This window comes from Athene cunicularia (genome assembly GCF_003259725.1).
Source record: "Athene cunicularia isolate RWA chromosome 18 unlocalized genomic scaffold, athCun1 chr18_part1, whole genome shotgun sequence".
NCBI classification, from domain to species: Eukaryota; Metazoa; Chordata; class Aves; order Strigiformes; family Strigidae; genus Athene; species Athene cunicularia.
The window spans coordinates 4491670-4514635 of NW_020799123.1; the positions used below are offsets into that span (position 1 = coordinate 4491670).

At 50.0% G+C, this 22966-nt stretch overlaps 1 protein-coding gene across 4 annotated transcripts in view; it reads left to right on the forward strand.

Moving 5' to 3' along the window:
- The window catches only part of SEPT9 (septin 9), a 139726-nt gene that overhangs the window by 23985 nt on the left and 92775 nt on the right, over positions 1-22966 (forward strand). For 2 of the 4 annotated variants that reach the window (XM_026860935.1, XM_026860936.1), the window contains exon 2: positions 1891-1947. In XM_026860935.1, the coding sequence (XP_026716736.1) occupies positions 1891-1947 (57 nt within the window). Of the gene's footprint in view, positions 1-1890; positions 1948-14991; positions 15955-16261; positions 16401-22966 lie in introns of those variants that run through there. The other 2 variants (XM_026860937.1, XM_026860934.1) reach the window with 2 other exon arrangements.

The window sequence follows — 22966 nt, forward strand, 5'->3', positions numbered from 1 at the left end:
TGAGGCCGGGGCTGGCTCCGGGTGGTGCTGGCTGGGGGTTCTCCCTGTGCCGCCATGGCCGGGCAGCAGCAGCACCATTTCCCTGGGATCAGCCCTGTGGTTCAGCTGTGTGACGTTGTAGGCACAGAGACTTTTTATATTAGAAGAGGAAAGGCAGAGAGAAAATGCACAGACATATGCATATATATATATATATATATATATGTAAGCAGAGGGTTCTGAGCATGAGACACTTTTTTCCATGTTGAGTTGCCAGGCAGCTCTTTTTCCCTTCCCTCCTTTCATCCCAGGGCTCATTGGTATGAAAGTTTTCCTGCCTTTTACTTTTTTTTTTTTTTGGTATGATGAACTCTTCCAGCTGACATGGTTTGTAAGGTTGTGGCTATGTTACAAATCACAGTTTAGGAGTGTTCTGAATCTTAAATTGGTGCTGATTTAATCCCTTTGCTTACTGTCCAACTGATCTGGTAGATGGTGAGAAGATAGTTTAAATAATACAACTGAACAACATCACCCCAAAAATCTGGAGTTTCTTACCTGTTTGCAGGGTAGAAATCCTGATTTAAAATATATGTGTGCTCAGATGGTGTGTGTATTGACCTGAGGAGCCTCCATGTCTCTGTTTGAAAGGTCAACAGCTCCAGCATCTGGTGTCTGAGATGATGGACACTACCCTGGAGCTGTTGTTCCTCCAACAGGACCCACCAGAGACTGAGGAGCATCTGCCAGACCTTCTGGGAATCCTCCTGTCAGGACCTCACAGCATTTGGGGCACTTTCAGAGTATAGCATCCCACATGAGGTGGTTTGCTGCATTTGTTGTGTCCACTAAGAAAAGAGAAACTGAGACACTAATCAACTTACGGATTCTGCGTATGGCTAGGTTTTAACCAAAGGCTTGTTAAGGTGAATTCTGGCTCTTGCTGAGTTTTTGGCATACCTGGGAAACAAGAGTTGTGGCAATCACCACTTTACAAATAGGCAGCTGCAATGGCAGAGAAATTAAATGAGTTGCTGATGGATTAGAAATGTTGCTGTAGCCAGCAGGTCCTGCTGGCTTGCCTGGAGTTTGGGAGGCAGGCAGGTGTCTGGGAGTTACTGATTACTTTCTGCAGTGGGCATGGGAATGGAGGAATCAGGTGTGTCTGGGTTTTATCTTTCAAATGTATGATGCAGGGTAGGTTAAGATGCCCTGTCTTTCTCCAGCAGAGTGCATGTGCTACATTAACCATGTGCTACCCCAAAGGGTATGATGAATACTTTTTCATTAAAAAAGATGGATCACAATCTGGATCACTGTGTTCTGGTTTAGCATCTGCCTGGAATATGCAATGCATCCCATGTTTCAGCTGGTCTAACTCCACAACAGGGTTCTCATACAGGATGCAGGGTGCAGTCTAGCCAGAAAGTAGTCACCCCTTGATTTCCTGCCATGTTGAACCCAGGAGCTGCTGCTGTCCTTGCAGCCAAGCTGGCTGGAGAGGCCAAGCACCTCTGGGAAGTGGTCTCTTTGCAGAAGCCTGTTTCCTCTCTCAGCTAGGAAACCTGTCTCTGGAAGTGCTACACTTGGCTCTAGGATAAAATATCCTGGACTGAGAGGTGAACATGCGTGTCCCACTTAATGGTTTCAGAGGTTCTCTCTCTTTCTGGACACACTAAATACATTTTTGGGTTTGATATGTTTGAATAGTAACATTTGACATCTTCAGGGAAAGGTGGAGGTCTCTCCTCAGGTGATTCGATCATCCTTTGATCGCAGAGATGATTGTGCATAGTAGATTCCCAACAGAAAATGTGCCTCACCAAATGTAGAGTCATAGCAGGGAGATTGCTCCACGTACTGTATTCACATGAACTCCTGTGGCCCATTCAGTACTCCTTTTTGCTTTAGGAATCAGCCGGACCTCCAGCGGGAGACTTCGGAGACTCAGTGACCAGACGAGTCCAAGTAAGTTTCATGAATTTCTCTCTTTGAAACTTCCTCATCCAATTTAAAAAAAAAAAAAAAAAAAAAAGTTAAAATAAAATTGAGAGAATGCAAGAGGTAACTCTCAGAAATCACATCGCCTGCCTCCTGTCTGCTGGGCATGGTTTGAAAGGCAAAGCTGGTTGCTAATAAATGCAGAGCTCTCCACGTTGTAGAGAGTGAGCAGTATATGTATAAAAAAAGAGAGCAGTGAATATATATATTTTTTAAAAAACCCAAAATATGAAAAGAGAGAGCAGTATAAAATAAAAGATTCATTACTTACTGAATAATGGATCCAGAGAGAATAATTAGCGAGCCCCATCTCAATTCAAGGGGTCTAACACAGGGCAATAGAAAGCAAGAATGGCCTGAGGTTGAAATACAGCTCTAGTAATTAGCAGCTCTTTCGTACTCTCCTTAGCTATTATTTTTTTATTGGATGTGGAGATTTATGGATTATATGTGCTTGTGACTAAATTTACACTCCTAATTGCAGCTTAATGTTTCTGAAACTGTTTCTGATTCAGAAGGAAGTATGTGGGAGGGTTTCTTTCTTGGAAAAAGGTGTTTTCCAGCCTCAGGAAAACAGCAGCAGAAGTCTTGGTGCTTGTGAGTACCAGAGCCCATGTGCTCTGCTTACATGTGTGTGACACAGGTTGGGGTTGCCTAGGGACAGAGACACATCCCTGACACTCACCTGCATTGACCTGACCCAAATTATCCCCTGCAAATAGAAAATTTCACTGTTCTCCTCTAAAACACTCAAAAGGAAGCTGAAACAGCCCATTTCTGGGCTTTTCCTTTCAATGGCCCCTTTGCTGGCTGTGCTAGCTGCTCCGTTGGACCTGTTGCTGCTCCACAGTTCAAAAGCCTGTGGGAAGCATCCATCTCCAGAACTGGGGTCCCTGGTATATCACAGACATTCATCTTTCTTAGCAGGTGCTTTGCTGCAGTGGAAACCTTCCTTCACATTGCCTTCTGAGATATGTGACCTTCCCTTGGCATTGCCTCCTCATTTTCTCTGGGATGCTGACAGTTGTCTCTGCTGCTTGCTGCAATCAGCCTGTCCCCCCAAGAACCCCACTCAAGTTCTCGACACCCTGATTTGGACACGGTTGGTTCAGGGCTTCCATCTGCTCCCATCCCCTTGGATTTTCTGTCACTCACAGTTGCTCCCTCTGGGCTCGATTTGCTATTTCAATTCATCTTCTCAGCCCCCATATCCTGTCTCAGCTCCCAGATGTACTTATCAAAACAGTTGTTTTCAGCTTTTCCCTCTGTGTGGGTGGGAAGAGAAAGCCACCCTCGGGATGCCTTCCTGGATCAGTGACTTCAGCACTTTGCTCTATCAAGGCATCAGCACATCTGGAATGAGGTTTAGTCACAGATGTCCAGTAAGCGTGTGCTTAACCGCCCTGGGAGCTGTGACACCGCCTGCCTGGCCCTCCTCAAACGCTAGTGGTAAGCACAGGCACAGGAATTCACGTTACGGCTCGGACAAGGGTGACACGGCACACCGTGATGCTGTCCTGCTGCTGGGACACTTGCTGCTTTGTATCTGGAGCTTCACAGCCATGTGCTGTCACCATCTCCAACCCTAATGTTGGGATGTATCAGAGAGTGTAAATATGGTCAGACTCGGCCACTGCACCCAAACTAATGTCAAATGGCAGGAAAAATGCATCAAGTGATAATTTAGCGTGAGGTCGTGGTATTGGTCTGTGTGCTAAAGCTTCCTGCCAGAGATGGTTCAGTCCTGACGAACCGAGCTGCATTTTCAAGCTGATGCTACAAAACGTGGCCACCAGCGCAGGAGCTGGTAGTTTTGAACTGAAGTGCATGTTTATCTTCCGCATGTGCAAAAACAAAGTTGCAGTCTCAGCCCTGGCACTGCCTGTTTTCATATATGTATGTTCAAGGACAGAAAGGGGAATTGGTACTGCTCCAAAGGCAACTGCAGTGTAGAGAATCTAAATTGAAAGACACAGCGCATTTGTTCAAGCTTGTTTTCTTTAGACTCTAATTATATACTTTTCCACTTTTTTGGTGAGAGACCTTTTAAATTTAATTTTTTTTTTAAGTTAAAATCAAATGAGCAGCTGACTGCTCCAGTTTACATTGCAGTAAATATTTATGACTCTGTATAACTGCAGCTCAATTTCCCCTTGTTTTGGGTCCAGATTTTCTTCTCCGCACATCTGGCCTTGCACCCAGAAGCTTTTATTCCTGTAAAAGATAAATTGGGGTTGGGATGACTGAGCAGTAGCTGCAAGCGAAGCACTGCAGAAGGGGGTTGCGCTGGGCTCCTTTCCACCCCAAAGAAAGAGGTGACATGCATTTCCATAGCCACAGCTCTTGGGATCTACAGTCATCCACACCCCCCATATGGCCTTGGGGTGTGCAGTGATGGTAGGAACCTGGAGATCTTATGTTGACCTCTCTTGGAAACCTTAATCTGTGACTCCTCTCGATTTTTCTTGTCCCTTTGAAAGTGGTTGTATGGCACTGACGTCCAGCAGTGCTTAGTGAGCAGCAATTCCAGGGCTTTGGAGATGCGGTTTTTGTTTTGTACGGGCCTGCTGCATAGTCCCAGTTAAGACAGGTGGGACTCATCTGGGCTGGTGAATGTTGAGAGCTGGAGTCTATCAGAAAGTGTCTGAGAGCACTTACTTAAGAATGGGAAGAACAAGATTTTTAGAGGAACCCATATCCCCGTAGGATTATAGGGACCATAATTTCTTTAGGTAGCTACATTTAGGGATATGTGAATCCTATGCTTTGTCTCAGTCTGTTTTTCTTTGGCTGTGGAGTTTGTATCCTGAATACCTGAGGAATGCCCTGGGAAGAGGGAGATGCTGGATTAAGGCAGTGTTCAGTTGTCACACACTTGTTAACAGGGCTCTGGCTATATGAAGAGATGTCACAGTTATTGGTGTAGAAGCAGCTTCTGATGACCAGCACCCTGGAGGTTCTGAGCTAAACCTAGCCAGGGCCCATTCAGTGGAAGACACGTGGAGCTGGGCTCACTGCTGGCCCCTTTTCCACAGCGTTGCTAGTTGTGTTGGTGCTCACCCCCTGCATCTCAGGATGGGCTTGCTCAGGCTGTGGCTCACCATGGATGGAAGCACCATCCTGGGGTGCAGCTTGGTAATGGGAGCTGGAAGGACCTCAGCTCAAGGACTGGAAGGACAAGGAAGATATCTGAGTCTTGGCACTGTCCCCCTTTGATTAGTATGTGGGACCGTGCCCGTAAGGTTGAGTTCTGTGAGTGGTTTGGAGGCTCTGTTCAACATGCGGTTAGACAGACGCAGAGGAGAGGAGTGGGAAGGAGCCCTTTATAAAAGGCTCCATCAGAGTTCAGAATCGCAGCCTCTAAAATGCCTGATGTGGGTAGCTTAGGGCAGTATTTTTGCAGAGTTAAGAATGGCATGTCAGGGAAGTTACTCCCTCTTTGTTTTCCTATGACTATACCTGATAAATTCAAAAGTGAGAAATATTTGCTGACATTTGCCATCCAGAGCAGCGATGTGTTCCCCAGCTGGCCAGAAAACAGCCCCAGAGCACTTGGAGTGGAAGAAATCGGCATCGTATTCCTCTCGGGCAGCCAGCTGTGCTTTGTACTTTGATTTGTTTCCAGCCTACAGTTCAGATTTTGCTAAGAGGAGGAACTTCCCTGGCGGGGGTAATGCAGGAGGGTCCAGAAAAAGATAGAGTTTACTGATTTAGCTAAACCAGCATGTTTTTTCTGTGTAGGTGACCACAGGGAGGAGGATGCCTTCCAGTTGTGTTGAGCAGAACTGCTCCTGGACCAGTGTTATTTGTGGGTCAGGTGCTTTGTTCATGAGAGGTCTCAAAGGGGTGGGAGGGGAGCAGGTGCCTCATCTTTCCTGTTTCAGCCTTTGTCTGGCTGCAGGGCTGCGTGGAGCTGTCCTGAGCGGAGCAGGGGCTGGCTGCCAGGGCCAGCTGCAAGTCCAGGGCAAGCACAGCTTTTCCATCCAAAAAAGACAGGGCACTAGCAGCCCCACTTCTGCATCATCAGCAGTTGGCTGAGGATCAACCACAACTTGTCTTGGTGCTTTTTTGGAAGCACAGGGCATAATTTAGAGAGGCATGAAGCTCAAGGCCAGCTATTTGGGTTGCATTAGAAAGAGGTACTCACTGATGTCATGAAACCTTCACTGGGGCAGTTTGTCTCTTGGGTATAAAGCAGAGTGAGTCCCATGCCAGGCTGTTCAGTGTTTACACCAGCTTGAGCACCTTGTCCACCCTTTAGGCCGATGGTGGTAGACAGAACAACTAGAAGCCACAGCAGGTGGACAAGTGGGACAAGTGAGATGGCTCAGAGGTGCTGGGCATGGTGTGAGCCTGTGAGCTTTTGCTTGGGGCACAAGCTCGAGGACCCTGTGCTGGTTTTGGCTGGATAGAGTTTCTTCATAGTGGCTATTTTTTTCATAGCAGCTAGTGGGGGCTGTGTTTTGGATTTGTGCTGAAGAGTGTTGATAACCCAGAGATGTTTTCATTACTACTGAGCAGAGCTTACACAGAGGCAAGGCCTTGTCTGCCTCTCACCCCACCCCACCCGCGAGTGGCTGGGGGGGCACAAGGAGCTGGGAGGCGACACGGCTGGGACAGCTGACCCCGACTGACCCCAGGGATATCCCAGCCCATATGGCTCAGGCTCAGCAGATAAACCAGGGGGAAGAAGGAGGAAGGGGGGGATGTTTGGAGTGATGGCGTTTGTCTTCCCAAGTCAGCGTTACGTGTGACGGAGCCCGGCTGTCCTGGCGATGGCTGGGCACCTGCCTGACCGTGGGAAGTGGGGGATGAATCCCTTGGTTTGCTCTGCTTGTGTGCGTGGCTTTTGCTTTACCTGTTAAAACTCTCTTTATCTCAACCCATGAGTTTTCTCATTTTTACTTTTCTGATTCTCCCCCCCATCCCAGCTGGGGGGAGTGATTGGATGGCTGTGTGGGGCTGAGCTGCCAGCTGGGGTTACACCATGACAGATCCCGTTGATCATGATGGCACTGCACTGCCATGCTTCCCAGGGCGCCCAGGAGATCCCTGCAGGAGCTGGTATCTGGCATTAATACAAGTGGAGAGAATGTAGTCTTAAATGAAAATTTCAACAAGATAGTTCTTGTCTTACGTGTCTTGTACAGATGGTTCTTGTCTTATTTTACTTTTCCCTAGTTGAACCTTGCATTTTCCCTTTAATAGTTTTATTGATGTTCCTGTTTCATAATTGGGGGAAATAGAGCAGCAGAGAAGCTGAAAGCTCTGTCTTTGGCATAGCCTGTGAATCTGGGGATCCTTCCCCATGGGCACTGAAATGGAAAGATGTGTAACTGGGTGGGTGAAACAGCTGAACACACATAGCTGTGGGCATAGCTTAAATTGGCATCATCACTTCAACAGGATCAACAGGTTTTCAGCAGGGTTCTCTAATTTGGGATGCTCCAAATTCATGCATTGTGTTAAGAGTTGATATGGCAGTAGATCTTGCTGTTTCCATCTCTTGATTTAGCACCTTGCCCTGAGGGTCATCTTTCCTCTTTACACCTGGAGTCTGTAAGACATAGAAATTGGTTGATGTGAGCTTGCAGGTTAACCACAATAGTGGACATAAACAAAATAAATGTCAAAAGCCAGGGGCTCCCTAGTTGAGTGTACATGATTACTGTTATGTAAGCTAATTCAGAGTGCTATAAAAACCATTAGGTTTTTGATTTTTGTTTGTTTGTTTGTTTTCACACCCCCACCCTCTCCAGGGAAATGCTGCCAGAGCCGTCACACATCTGCAGCTCAGACGTGGGCACTCCCACTACACAGCATAGCCCTCTACATGTGATTGCGGTATCTGAAGAAAGCTGAGTTTGGGACCCCCTCCTGTAAACCTTGATCCAGATTATCCTGACATTTATTCCATCCTTTTGTAGTTTCCCATTGCCATACTGGGATTCAGGCTGTGAGTGTGGCACTTCTGGTCCAGCTGGAAGCCATGGGGATGCACATCTCTTTGCAGTATAATGTTTTTAACACAGACTGTGCCTTTCACCTTGACAGAGCAGCAGAGGGGTTAACCAGAGAATTGTGGTTGCAGCCTCATTGCTTTGGATGTGTCCCTAGATGAGGTCATATGAATTTCTTTGGGCAGCCTCTATTCCCCTTTGTTTTTAGCACCACACTGGTCACACCAGCTGCACAGATCTCCGTGCCAAAGAGCGTCCCCACGCACATGCACCTCTTGCTCCCCTCGGGCTCCCCAGTGACAAGCCCTCATTTGACATGTGTCCTCTTGGTCTTTCTCATCGTGAGGCTGAAGTAGCAAAGGGTGAAGCTTGGTCACCAGCCAGCCTGGAGAGCCCCTTCTGCAGCAGCACTGCTCCACAATTCCTCTGGAGAAATCCCAGCTCCAGGCAACAAGAAGTTAAAACAAAAAGGCTGCTCTCGATTAAGGTGCTTGGTTTCCTGCACGGACACACGAGGACTGTGCTTGCATAACACAGACACGTGGACTCCACTCTGCCTGGGAGAGTCCTGTGGGGCTCCCACGTGCTTCAAGCAGAGATGTGCATTACTTACAGTGAGTGAAGGAGCGTAGGCGCTTGTGTGCACAGCTATGAAATTAAGGAATAGTGATAGGTGCCCTGGGCCTGTTTGCTGTTGAAGGGATGCTCTGAGCACTGGTTTGTTGTCCTGTTCCTTTACAAAACCTGTGATTCATCTCCAGTCTTATATATAGTTTCTTTTAGTCCCAAAAGGCTACCGGATAATAGGAGAGTAGGTAGATCTCTTGATGCTTTCTTTGTACAGCACCTGGCACTATGGGCTATGGTGTGAGGAAACCAGAGACAATGAAATATAAATCTGTAGTTCAGGAATGACCGGTGATAAAATGCTCTGTAATGTTTGAAGGCTTTAGCTGCTGACTGTTTTAAGATCATGGTATCCCTCACTGGAATCTGATGGGGGTTTGTTGATGAGTGCTGACAAGGTCCACAGGGTCCTCCCGAGGAAACGGGATGTAGGAGTGCAGAATGCAACTCCTCCAGGCCAGGAGCAGTAGTCACTGAAGGCGGTCATTTGTTGCCTCGGGACCGGGCCTCTCTGGAGTAAGCTTCTAACACCCCTTCACAAGAACCACACATCAGCTGCAGCAGAGAGGAGGTGGGAGAGCAGGGAAGGGGAGTGACAGTGGCACATGATTTTATCCCATTTGTCTCATCTCATTGTGAAGGATGAAGTCAAAAAAACCCCAGAGCGCTGGAGAAGAGCACATTGCCCTGGGAGAGAGAAGTATGTTTGTTATCACCTCTGTCAGCCCCAGCCCATGTCCTGTGAGGGGCAGTGCCTGTGCAGGAGCTGGGGGAGCAGGCAGGGAGGAGCCCTCCTGGGGCTGGGGAGCGAAAGGTCACACTTCCAGCCAAAGTGTCGATGGGCACTGGAGGAGTGGGGTAGCTATGGAAGGGTGTGGGGAGGGTGCGGTGTCTGATGCCCTTTCTCTTAGAAACAGGGGAAAAATGAACCAAAGGACGAAGGAGGGCTGGTGTGTCTGGACCTGGTCTGTATGTGCTAGCTCATGCAGTGCTGGTCACCTAAGCAGCTGTGTGTGGTCACATTTCTCTTGGTTGAATACATGCATCTTTCTGTGGTGTTTATTTTTTTTTGTCTTTTTGTTGCTGAAATGTCAGTTTGCAAATTGCTCTTGGGCTTGTTGGCAGACCAGCTCGTGGCTGCTCAACTTTCCCTCTTCCCCTCAAAGTCTGGTGTCCCTCATCACGTGGGCAGAGACAAATTCCCGAGCCCTGGCTGCCCACCACAGGCATCCTCTGAGCCTCCGAGGCCGGCGCATCCGGCGGTGGCTAGCGTTTACCAAAACCCCTAATTGTACCTTAGGCAGAGAGCACCGATTTACTCCTTACTATATTTATCTTGTGTCTAGGACTGCAAAAGAGATGGGAGCGCAGCCTTTCATGCCCTCTGTTGCAGAGATGACTTGTTTGTAAGGAAAATCTGCAGTTGGGTTGGTGGATAAAGCGCTGTAGGTGTTCAGGGCTGACCTGCAAACGTAAAGTCTCTGCTGAAATTTTGGTAGCAGCGAAAGCAATGAGTGAGGTCGAAGAAAAGAACTAGTAGTAAGAAGCTTTCCTGATTGACTGACTTGGTTTCATTTTTTTATAGTTTGATTTCTGGTCAAAAGCATGTTATGATGCTTAGTGAAGTGTCCAGGCCTGGATAATTCTGCTGCTGAATGAAAATAGTGTCTGCTGCCCAGTTCTCAAGCATTTTCTTCCCTTCAGTGGATAGGCCCTTCTTCAGCAATGGGGACTTAAGGCAAGGTAAGCCGATGGGGGTGTCCTCTTGCTGCATCGCACCAAGACAGCATCTCCCTGTTGTGTTGCAGTACAGTAACACAGTGAAAGCCATGGCAGAGCGAGCCCCTTGCCTGTAGCTGCCCCAATAGACACAATATTTTGAAAATCCCTGTGTTTAAGGATTCAGCTAAAGAAGATGAAACAAATATCTCAGCAGGTCTGTCCTCAGCTGAGGTCTCCCCTCAACACCAGAGGGGCTGCTTCAACACTCAGGAGGAGAGTGTTGCTTCCCAGAAGCCTGTCCTGCCTCTGTGTAAAGTGCCTAGAAATTGTGCAGCTTTTCAGCTGAGCTGGTTGCTGCTGCAGTGCTGGTGATGTGCAGGGAGCTGGGCTCAGTGTGCTGTGGCTGGGGTAGCTCTGGGACTCCTTGGGGCACGCTGTTCTGAGGATGGTGGAGGGGAGCAGTGTGTAATGCAACCTGTGTCCTGCCGTATTAATTAAACTCAGAAAAAAGAACCCAAAGGTGTTTGCAGGGCTTGGTGCAATCTTCCCTCCCTTACTCTGCCTTCTTGCAAGACCCAAGTGGTAACTCTCTTGAAGACTTTGCTCCTTGATAGCTTCTTCTGCCAGGTAGGAGCTGTTGCAGTGACCTGCCCAGGAAGCAGGAGGCTGTAGAGCAAATGGCTAGTGGTGTTCAAAAGGAGAGCAAATACAGCAGTACTATTGGGAACCCTGCCTCCCTGCAGCAACTGCTTGGTGGGCTGTGACCACAGACCTTCAGGTATGGAGTAACCCCCACCCCCATTTTGGGGATTCAGGAAGTGAGTTGTGGAAGATAGAGCATTGAGAGGGCAAGGCTGATGGTAGGGAGGAATCCGGGAAGGAAAACATAAAGGGAGGATTGTGGAAGAGTTAATATTTATCTGAGACTCTCTGCGCTCTCCAGGGAGGGTGAGCTCCAGTCCTCCTGCCTCGCCTTTCACTTTGCACTGCCAGCTGCTATTAATACTTCAGCACATGAGTGTTAAAGCGTGAGCAGAAAACCCGGGGAGGATATGCAAGGGATTTCCGGCAGTTTGAGGCTTTCAGGCAGAGAAGTTGAGAGCCAGCAAGAAGGAGAGCTCTAACAGGGGCTCTCCTTAAAGATACATCCCTCCATGGGATGGGGCACAACCCGTGGAGACTTGTGTAGACATCATCTCAGGGGGCTGTGTGGGCTTGGGCAGGAGGGGAGATGCTCTGCTGCTATTTTATCAATCCCCTGCTGCAACGGTCATACATGCTTCTGGATGGTGATGTACTCTATCCTGGGCATGGTCTTTGGTTTGGGAAAAGTAATAACTTGAGAGGATCTATGTTCCCCTGTATTGAACAGATAGAGGTTTTCATAAGAAATAACCAGGGAGGGTCAAAATAGTGCTTGGCAGCAAATGTGGATCAACTAAGAGCTGCGGTCCAGGGCAGGGCAGCTCCATGTCTGCCCAGCTGGGAGAAGGGGGGTGGAGGAGGGGAGAGGTAAATTAAAAATAACTGGCGAAGAGCAGGGCAACAGCATTCAGAGGGTGAGTGCCTCCCTGGGAAAGAGGGGGATCTCCTTGATCTGGTGGATTGGTGGGGTTTTTTTTAATGAAAAGGAAAATTTTAGCCAGCGTTTTCTTTCTACCCTGTCCTCAAAGCTTATATAAATGTAGATGAAAGGTTCTTGGAGCAGTCAGCAGAGTCTCAGATACTGTCATCTGCTGGCTAGGTCCAGCCTGGGGGTAAATGGCATAGAGGGAATATAATGGAGTAACACTTGATTGCACTGTTGGAGTTTGAACCTGTACTTCCTTATGTGAAAATACTTCACTAAACAGAATTTGATTTAGGTATGCTCCGCTCTGCTGCACTGTCCTCCCTCTCTGTATCTCCTCCTAGTTTACCAGCACTGCAGATAGCTGAGCTTGTGACAAAACTAGTTGAATCCACATTTTTCCTGCCTCTCCAGGCCCTGGAGGTCTTTGGCTGCTCTGGCTGCTTCCCGGCACCTTTGTCAATGCAGTTTGAACCTCTGATCCCTGCACGGACTTGCAGTGTTCATCCCTTCCAGATCACTCAGCAGCAGGGCTGGGGTTACAAGGTGCTACCTGCTGGTTTGCTAAAAGGCTGGTAGAAGTGGCTGTCTGTGGCTATGGAACTGACTGCAAGTGAGAACTGGGTAGAAAAGCAAGTAACTCTTCTGTTGGATGAAATGCCACAGGAAGGTAATCACACCATAGAGACAGACAAGGAACTGCAAATAGCATCTACCTGAATACCTGCAGGTGTCTGTAACACAGTGGCTGCTGCTGTGGTTGGTGACAGTGTCAATAGTCTTAAATTCCCTCCTGGCTGCCCACTGATGTCCTGGGCTCTGTGGCATGTCCACAGTTGGGGGTGAGCTTGTGCTGTCTTCACAACACCTTCCCTGCTTATCTACAAGTTTATGCACAATAAGCTCTTCACTGATTAGCAAAGGGCTTGGGCGTTGCTGTGCTAGCCTAGGAAAGGTGAGAGAGGGAGAAAATTCAAACTGAGCCTGGAGCAGGGTTTGGTTTACTTTCTTTCTTGTGATTTCCTTCCTTGCTTTCTCTGCACCTGGCAGTGCTTCCTGCTGGCTGCCACCCGTGGTAATGTTTAAACCTGCGAGGTGGGGCGAGGGAAAGCATGTGAACCCCTGTGCCAGCCTCGGCAAGCATGGGGTGCTGGCGCAGCAGGGCTCTTGCTTTGTTTCAGCTTCTTGTTTGCAAATAGAAACAAGGTTTATCTTTATGGCAGAGAGTGGTAGTTTCCTAAAAGTTGCTCTTGCCTCTTCCTTCTCCTCGTGACTTTGCCAAAAGACAGCCCTTGGGAGGCCTTGAACCCTGAGAAGAGAGCCCCAGCCAGGGGAGAGTCTTCTCTGTGCCTTTCACAAACCCTGAATGTTCTTGACTTCCCTCCCAACCCTTTTTAGCAGTAGCGTTAGAAAATGCAATACATATTATCTTTCTCTAGATAGGCTTGTACAATGCACAGACAACCAAATGTCCCTTTAAACAGGCATGTGGTGAGTGTCTCAAAACCCAAGGGGGAGGGCCCCCAGCCCTGTAACATGCAGGTTGCTGGAACTATGCCTTTGAAAGGAGCAAACCCCTGTGCTGGCATCATGGGCATGGCATGGCCAAGCACCCCCCCTCTCAAACGCAGACACCCCAGTGCCACTGCTACCTGTGGTAGGGTGAGCACTGCTTCAAATGGAGACACACAGTGGCACCGTTAAAGTGAATCCATTAAAATTTGCTTGAGGACTTGGAAGTTTGAATAAGAGCATCTATCTGGAGGTTTTATGAATTTAAAGTTCAATTGTATTAATCATCATTTGGATTCACTTCCCAGAGTGCCTCATGGTGATCTGCTCTGTGAGAAATGTTGTCTTTGCTTTGTCCGTCCTAATTGCCTGGGTCTTGATGGGTTAAAGTCTACAGGCTGAAATGTGTGAGCTGCCCCCATCCCTTCTTCCTTTCCATTCACCTTCTTCCTTTCTTGGTACCTCCCCTGAGCTTTTCCCTTCCTCTCCAGTGTAAGGAGCTTGGCAATAAAGGCTGCTCTGTGGAGGCAGAGTGGATTTCGTGCTGCATGGGGCTGTGCAGCTCCCCCGTGTCCTTGCTTTGTGTTCGGCACCTTCGAGGTCTTGGGCAGGAAACGTGGTTTCAGACTGTTCATGGGAAAACATTGCTCATTGTCCCCTCTCGAAGGCACTGGCAGCAGGAACATGCAGAGCTTTAATAGCAAATAGTGAATGAACAGGAATTTGGGAAGGAATATAAACCTCCATGCCCAGGGAATAACCTGCTGGGGATTAGAGAGAAACTTCCTTAAGGAATGGTCCGTCCTGGGGCTGCCTCCCACCATTCTGCTGTCTGTTGTGCTGTCTGGGGGTGCTGGACTGACCCCACCGCTTGGCTTTGGCTGTGTTCCTCCCTCTGGTTTGGGGACAGCAATACTCCATCAGCTGCTGTGTGGGGAAGCACACAATAGCGAAAAGCTGCAGGTCCAGGTTGTCCAAAGGCCCCAGCAGTTCTTGTAACACCTGGAGTGTTTCCTCTGAAGTTTATTCAGCCAGACAGGAAACAATTTGTCCTTCTGCTCGTGTTATGGGGGAAAGGTGCCAGGCTCTGTCAGAGCTATCACCCTTGTGATTTTCCGTGTGAACTGTGACCATTTGGGGGCAAAAAATGCTGTGTGTATGGTGCTGAGCATATGAGGCTTCTGCCAGCACACCTGGCCTTCCCTGCTGGCATGTGCCACCCTTCCTCTGGGCTGCAGGGCCCAGCTGGCTGGTTTGCCAGCTCTGGGGACAGAGCCTGTGCCCTCGCAGCTGGCTGGGTGACTCAGGCTCCATGTTATCAATAGGATTTGGTGGCGGATGACACGGGAGGGTCATGTGGGGCAGTTTGGGCAGCGCTGTGCCCGCAGGCAGTGCAGTAACTGTCTCAGTGGAGGTGCTAGTGCCTTGTCCCTGCTGCCTGCCCTGGCTGATGGCCAAGTGGAAATTTCTGAGCGGGCCAGCCCGTCACTGCAGCCACGCAGCCCTCCATCCTGGCTGGGAGAGAAGGATCTGGTCACGGGCTCCACAGGGCAGCTCTGCTCCCTCTGCACCCCCATGCCCTGCCCGGGCATCATGGGGAAGGAAAACTGCTCTTAAATCCCACCTCTGCTCCACCGTGAGACCAAGGAGAAGACCAAGAACTTCTGCCCAGGGCAGAGACTTTCACTATCGCTTTTGGGCTGGCTGCAGAAATCCTCGCCTTGTTGCCGCTCTGCAGTGGGAAGGAAGGCAAAGTGGGGGCTCGGTGCCAGGGCCGGCGGCGAAGCTCTCTGGCGGGTTGCACAGAGCGAGTAAACATGTGCAGCGCTCGGGTCCTGCCTGGTAGCAGCAGCAGCAGCCCGTGATGCTGTGCTTGGAATGAAATCAGCCTTCATCAGCTGAATAGTTTATGCATGAATCGAAACTTCAGACCTGGCAGGGTGGGGAACGCGCAGGATCTGCGCTCTTTTAAAATGCTAGAGCCAAAGAAGGAGGAGGGGATAGAGGAAATAGCAGGAAAATAAGACTGGGGAAGCGAGGAGAGATTTGAGAAGCTGGATGAGTTGTTTGCTCTGTTATTGCAAGGAGCCAAGTTCCTTAAGCATCTCCTGGTGGATATTAAGAGGGAGCTGTGGAGGCTGGAGCGTTCCCCTGGACACTCACATGCTGTAGCTTTAAGACTGTTTTACAGAGGACTCGGGATTTCCAGTTTTCCTGCGCCTGGTGGAGTATTTCAGGGAGTTACAAGATTTTTTTGGGTCATGCACCCCTTTTTTCTCTTTTCTCCCTTTCTCTTCCTCTCTTACTCTTCCTTTTCATTTCAAAGAGACAAAGCTACTTCAGTTTGGAGCACAAACATATGATCAGCACATGGAAATGTGGTAATTTGGATGCATTCATGATTGCAACAGATTGAAGAAATTAGACCAGACAAAGAGCTTTTTTTGGAAGAGGAGGAGGAGGAGGCAAGGCAAGGAGGGAGGGAGAGTGGGGGAAAGAAGGGGACGCCACCGAAAAAAGGGACGGCCGTGACACGCGGATGCTAAATATATCCTGTAGTAATGGAGAGGGACCGGATTTCAGGTAGGTTATTGATCTTTTAATATGTTATATTCTGCCTCTGCCTTCCTGCCTTTCCAGCAGCTTCTGCGCTTTAAGAAGAGAAACCGCCACTCTGGGTGGATTTCAGCCCATTCCTGTATTTATTTCTTTTCTTGCAATGCTTCCTTTCTGCATTTCTTTTTTTTTTTTTTTTTTCCATCCTCCTGAGCCCTCCAGACAGAAGGTGGTTCCAGCAGAAGCTGTAGGGGGGGTGGGTGGAGGGGTGGTGAGGGGGGAAGCGAAGGGGAAAAAAGAAACTGCTTTCTAGGTCTGGATTTCATTTGAGTCTTTCTCTCCCCCCCCTCTGCTCCCATGTGCCGCACAGCGCGGGGGGATGAATGCTGAGCCTGTTAGCTCAGAGCTGCGAGCCGGGAAGAGGGAGGAAAATAGCCGAGCTTTTGGCATGGAGACGCGTTTCTGCTCTGAAGGTTGGCTCCTGAGTTTGTGTGTGTGCGTGTGTGTGTGTTGTGGTTCAGCTTTCTCTGCTTGCCAAAGTATCTTCCCCCGGCTTTTGCCCTCCCATCCTGCCTGCCTGGCCGGGCAGGAGCTGCCTGCGTGTCCCGTGGCTGCTGCCTGCACGGTGCTGGGGTCGGTGGCCGGTGACCCGGTGTGTGCTTCACCTTGTTGGCCATGCGTGGGGGGGGAATGGAGAGGGGTGAGCGGAGGAATGAATAACTCCATTTAATTCCCCAGCTTCCCTGTAAATCCCGCCTAATGGTGCATGTCTGAGTGGTTCCAAAACTGCTCCCGGGTACGTCGAGCTGTCGGGGAGCGGTTTTGCAGCGAGCTGCTGTGGGATGGCCACGACTGTGACCATTTGCTTCTAGCAGCAGGGAGAGGGACAGGCGGCTCGGTGTCACCTACGAGGCTCACTCCCTGCATGCGTGAGCAGGATGGCCAGGATCAAGGAGGGGAAAGCGAGGGAGGGTATCGGTGCCAAAACTGGCAGAGGCAGTGTGCTGCAGCCCGGCGGGGGGGTCTCCCTCCTCCTGCCCCCGTGGCAGCTCGCCCCCCTCCAGCACGGCAGCCCCAGGGAGGCACGAGGCCCAGGGAGGCCTTTTCTCTTGGGCGTTCCCAGCCGGCTGCTGGGCATCGGGTGCTGGGAGGGAAACCGCAGGGATGAGAGGAAACGCTCAAGCCAGGGTGGAGCGAAACTGTGGCCAGAGAAAGCTGCTGCCATGACTGGCCCATACCAGAGCCACTGGGCCCCGTCCGGGGACGTGCTGAGAGCACCCGGTGCCCCTGGATGAGGACTTACCTGCAGGAGCACCCTCCGTTCCCCACTGCCTCTGGAGAGTGCAGATGGCACCGTCTCGTCCCTCTCCATCTCTCTTGCTTGTGCTTTCTCCTCTGGTTTGAGCCACTTCAAAGCATTCCTGAGAGCTGCTCATAACTCAGAGCCTGGTGGGTGTTTCAGCGGCCCGGGGCTTTGGGCTGGATAGCCTCTGCTGCTGTGTGCAGGCCTCTGCTAGGCAGGGACGGTCTGGTCCCACTGTGGTTTGGCCTTTCACATCTCCTGTTACATCCTCAGTGCAGCGCTGGGCCCCTTCCCTCCGCACAGACGTGGTGAGGGGCTCTGCAAAGGGTTGCTGGTGAGAAAGGGGTCTCCCTAGTGATGTGATCCATGGCTCTTTGTTCCAGAAAAGCATCCAAGGTGGGTTTCTCTCAGCCTTGAGCTGCACACTGTGTTCAGCTGCTGCGAGGAGCAGAGCTGTTGTGCCTGGGTTGGCTGTCACCCGCTCCCAGGGCGTGCAGCACCCAGGGACCCCATGGACAGGAAGACCTTGGGCTAGTGTCGTTGTGCAAAGGTGGAAGAGCCCTTGCTAACCCCAGGAGCACGTATGGAAAGAGCTGATGTCCGGGTGTGTACATGTTTCACTGACCTCTGCTGGAACCAGCTGTTCTGGGGGTGGTTCAGCTGGGGCTGAGCTGCAGGCAGGGAGGCAGGCAGCAGGCAGGGCATGTGGATGTGCTCGGTGGCCTGGGCCAGGCAGCAGTAAGCGTGTGTGTGCCTTCCCCTAAGGCAGTTGTGCCCAGGGACTTGGTGTGGGATGATGAACTTGTGGCTGCGCTGCACTCACTCAAGCACAAGTGGATTGGGTGCAGTGTGGGACCCCAGGGCTGTGCGGGCCATCTCTGTGGTGTTTCTGATGTGCAGCTCCAGAATGAAATAGGGGATGGGGGAATAGATGCCCCAAAGACCTGATCTTGGGTCTTCTCCATGGGTCCCTGCTTGGAGGGGTCAGCACAGGCAGGGCAAGCTGCTCCTTGGGTGGGGACAAAGGAAAACCGTGCTCAAGAAGATTCTGGGCACAAAAATGATGATGTGACCAGGTCACACTGTTGGCTCCCAGGTCCAGCTTCTGGGCTCACACTGGTCCTGCTGCTATGGCTACACTGGCTGATGTGCTCAGAGGGTCTCGCGGGGCTGCAGGCTCCGGCCCTGCTGTGCTGGGGTAGGAGAGGAGCTGGGGGCAGAGCTCAGCCTGCCCTGGGCTCTCCTGCTGCAGCCGTGCAGGCAGCGCTCCCGGCATGGGCAGTGGGACAGACAGGGCTCTGGCTTTAGTGACTAACCGAAAGATGACTCAGATGAAAGAAGATCTGTGCAGTGCTAGGGGCCACGTCCCCATCACTGTTCTGGCCCTAAACATGCTTTTAATTAATACTTTGCTGTGGGTGGGAATAGCTGACTCCTAAGCTGAGTGTGGGGCTGCCGGATAGGGCGAGGGCACCCCAGGGTGGGTGGGAATTGGGCCTGGCCTCTTCTTTGAGGGCTGTTTTCCCAGAGCTGCTGGAGCTCAGCATGTCCCGCAGGGTCTCCTCTGCCCAGGCAGAGGTCAGGCTTTCTTGCACAGAGCGGTGTCCCTAATCCAGGATGCCATCTCTGAGGATGACAGGCACCTCATGCTTCAGGGCAAGGTGATGCTGTAGGTCTGCACCTGGTTCCCTGCCAGCTCCGGGGCAGTGAGGGTCCTCCTCAGTCTCCATAACAAGGTACTGGTCTCAGGTGGTGCCTGTGAGTGCTGGTGTAAGTAACACAATCTTGTATAACCTGCTAGTCCCTTTTAATCTGGCTAAACCATCTCTCACACATTTCTGCAAGCTAATACTGCATGAAAAGGCTTACCTCTAAATTAATTTGTTTCCAGGCATCCTTCTCCAATGGTTTTGGAGCCTAGGCGCTGTGGTCTGGGGCTGCTGTGTTCCTCACATCTGCCCCCTTCTCTCTGCCTTGCCAGATTGCTTTGGTGGCAGCGGCCTGGAGATGGCTCTCCTGTCTTTCCCTAGCAGATGGCTCTTTTGACTAGTCCAGATCTTTGTACAAAGCCTTAATTGTTAACACGGTGGGGCCTCTTACCTCTTCTTAAAAGAAAAGTAAGGGCCTGCCGCACCCTGAGCAGCGGGGTTTTCATTACTGTGATGATGGGGTGACAGGATGGATGCAACTGTGATGGGAAAGACTGTCTGATCTCCCAGGTAAATTAATCATGTCACTTCTGAAATTGCACTGTGAAAACTCATTTTAAGAGTTAACAAATGATGATGTGTAGGTGATTGTAACACCTGACTGTAGTGAGTGGCATGTGTTAGGCAAGGCCCAGCAGCAGGCAGCTGTGGGAGTGCTGTAGATGCCTGCAATATGCTGAACTCCAGGAAGAAGGATGAACTGTTTGTTAACCCACTGGTGATCATTTGTAATCTTTCCATTATGTATCCACTATGGATATGTTTGTGCATGCATATTCGTACAGAGTTTAACATGGTTTTATACATCATACTATGTACCTAAATGATGCGAGCAGCAATGAGACAGGTCCTGCTTGCAGCGTGCAGCTTGCAGAGGCTCCTTAGGCATCGGTGCTCAGACTAAATGCAGCAAGACAGAGCATCTTCAGTGGTCCTCAGAGCCACCTGGGAAGCACCACGTGCCGGGACTGAGCAGCAGGAAAGGAAAGTAGCAACCCTGTATGTGAATGCTGGAGGTGTGAAGGGTTTTTGGGAGGGAATGTGATTGTTTCTTCATTTTTTTAACAGAAGTTAATCTTTAAAATCCATGTAGCAGGGCAGAGGGGTTTGGGGTTGCTTCTGATCACTATCTTTTCTGCTCAGTATCTTGGTGTCCCTGCTGTTCCTAGGAAATGGCAGATAAAAGCCTGGTGTGTTTCTTTTTCGGGTCTTCTCACAGCTATACACCCTGTTTTACCAGACGTTTTTCTTTTTCATCTGGCTTGCAGATGTCACACACCTGGGACACTGGATCATGCATTTACAATCTGGATGGTTCTACCTCCTGTTAGATCCCACTGCATTCATCTGGCCCTGGTACACAGGGAGACCTTTCCTGTCTGTCCTGACTTTGCTGGTGTCTGTTGCTCAGTATTTGGCCCTCCCCTCTGCTGTCAGTGTCCCACGGCTTGTGTCCCTGCCTGGTGCTGACCCCTGTGGCAGCTGCAGAGTGGGATGCCCTGTCCCCTGAGGCTGTGGGCTTGCATGCAATGCACTGTAAAAACTACCTGCAGCTTTTTTTCACGTGAGTTTCTTGTTCAAGCATTTACCTTCATCCTAGTTGTTCTGTAGTAACCTGTTGTGACTGCGGGTTTTGGCTCATTTAATAGTAGATCCATGCAGGCCCTCTCTCAAGGAAGGGTTTGGGTTTCACAACGCTGTGAAGCTGCCTCTGCAGAGGTTTGTGTTTGCAGCGTGCTCTGTGCTGCTTCCAGCCTGCTCTTGGCTGCCTGCTCCTGCCTGGCCAGCGGATGCATTCCCGCAGTTGTCTGAGGCATGTCAAGGTATGAAGCATTATCCATTCCCTGATGTCTGCTCTTAAATCTGCTGGAGTTTCTACTCATGTCCATTAAATACAATCCCACTGTGGGGCACAACTTGTCTCTCACCTGACAGCACAGGTAACTCTTCTTGACACTGCTCTGTTGAACTTGGCTAACCCCGGGGCAGGAGCCTCTTTGCTGTCTGCCCTCCTGCCTTGTGCTTTGCTGGATGACTCGGAGCCTCCCAGCAGAGCGATTCCCATGCTGCTGGGGTGAGGGAGGACGTTTCTCATGCAAGTCAGGGCGCTTCCAAGGTCCAGCATACCATAATGCTGAGTAGAAGCAAGTACGTAGTTAGGGAAGTATGTCTGGGTCAACACATGTCTTCTGTTGCCTTAATGATCTCAGAAGCACAATATCTATGTCCTGTTGGCTTCTCCATGCGGTACTTGCAGCTGTAACTAATGGACAGAATAAATTGTTAGAGAGCAGCAATGCCTCATGCCATGAGCGCTGTGGTTGGGGAGTCCCATTTTAGGAGCAGTCATACCTGAGAACATTTAGGTGAAATTTCTTGCTCTGCCCCAAATTTTCTGTAAGTCTTTGGGAAGAGGCATTTGTGCCCCCATTGCCTTTGATTTTGGGTAAGAATCTGGTGTTTGGGTCTCTGCGCTGAAGCTCTGTGTAGGTGAAGGGGGGATCATGGCATTGCCTGCCTGTGTGGGGGAGCTCAGGGCTGCAGCTGGAAACTCAACGCTGTTCTGACACTGCAGCAAAGGGAGTCATGAGTCTCTAAAACAGATGTGTGCATTGGGATCTGAAGCTGTTCCACCCCGACTACTAGTGCTTGATGGCTACTCTGAGCAGCTGATGGAGACAGCACCCCTCACATACACACTTAACCGATGTCCGTGGACAGTGACCCCTTTACACTGAGTTTCTTGGGCTATGCCCACTGCTGCTTCCCAACAGCTCTGTTTGCAAGGGCAGCTTCCTTCCGAAGTGCCAACACTGAAAATTAATTTCCCTGTGGTCATCTCTGAGTGGGATACAGCACAGTCTCTGCCTCTCCTCTAGCACTTCAGGCTGCCGCTGTTCTACTTATTTGTCCTGTGCTAGCACCCGGGCACCGCATCCCCAGCACAGGCAGGCCGAGAGCCCTTGCTGCTGGATGGAGCTGCTGTTTGAGTGGCAGCTGAAGTGAAATAGGCCTTCAGTGTAATGTTCAAATGAGCAATGGGATGCTGATGCCAAGAGTGTTGTTAGAAACTTATAAACAGCTCTGGTTTGTGGCTTGGGGAGAATGGGTATGATTTTACAGGTGAATAAAATGGATTAGTTTTACAAGCAATAATCACGCAATAAACCTGAAAGTGCATTTTTTCATAGAATCGTAGAACAGCCCAGGTTGGAAGGGACTTCAGATCACTTGGGCCAGCCTTTCGTGGGAAAGGGAGCCTAGATGAGATTATCTAGCGCCATGTCCAATCACATCTTGAAAAACCTCCAGCGATGGGAACTATACTCTGTCCCTGGAGAGGCTGTTCCAGTGATTGATTGTTTCCACTCTGCCTTGTATTAAAATGGAGATGTTTTTCTTTTTTTTCCTTGGCCTGGTGCACGTCCGTGTGAAGTTGTTGGTACATAAACAGGTATTAATTTTTGATTACATCATTAGCAGATACCTTATAAACTAAAGCAGTCATTCTTGGAGCAAATTCTGGTTTCTGGGTGAAACCAATTTGGAAACTGGTAGGCATGATTGCTTGGTTGCAGGATCTGTGGGGGAGCCCGCATTAGCTCTACAACATCTCCAGGTTGCAGATTTAACCACGAACTGGCAGGAAGGTTGTATCTTGAGGCTCTGGAAATAAAGGTGTGTTTGCATTTCACTCCTGGCTGGCAGATTTGGAAAATTAAACTGTATCATCAAGACAACCAAGTTTGATCTCTGGTGCACTGAAGCAGAGAAATACTTGTATTTTGGTTCTTTTGTTGTCTGAAATGTTGATTCTTCTGAATGTTATCAGGTTTGGAGAAGTGGGGGCAAGGCACAGAAATGTGGGCACCCTCTGATGTGGCTGCTAATAAACGTATTGGTCCATATATTCAGAAATTACTGTCTGCCTGACTCCCCCCATGCTGGGCTCTCCCTCTGTGGCTTCCCAGCGTGGGGCAGCATCTGTACATGCCTGTGGCACCCCTGATCTGGCAGCCCACCCTCT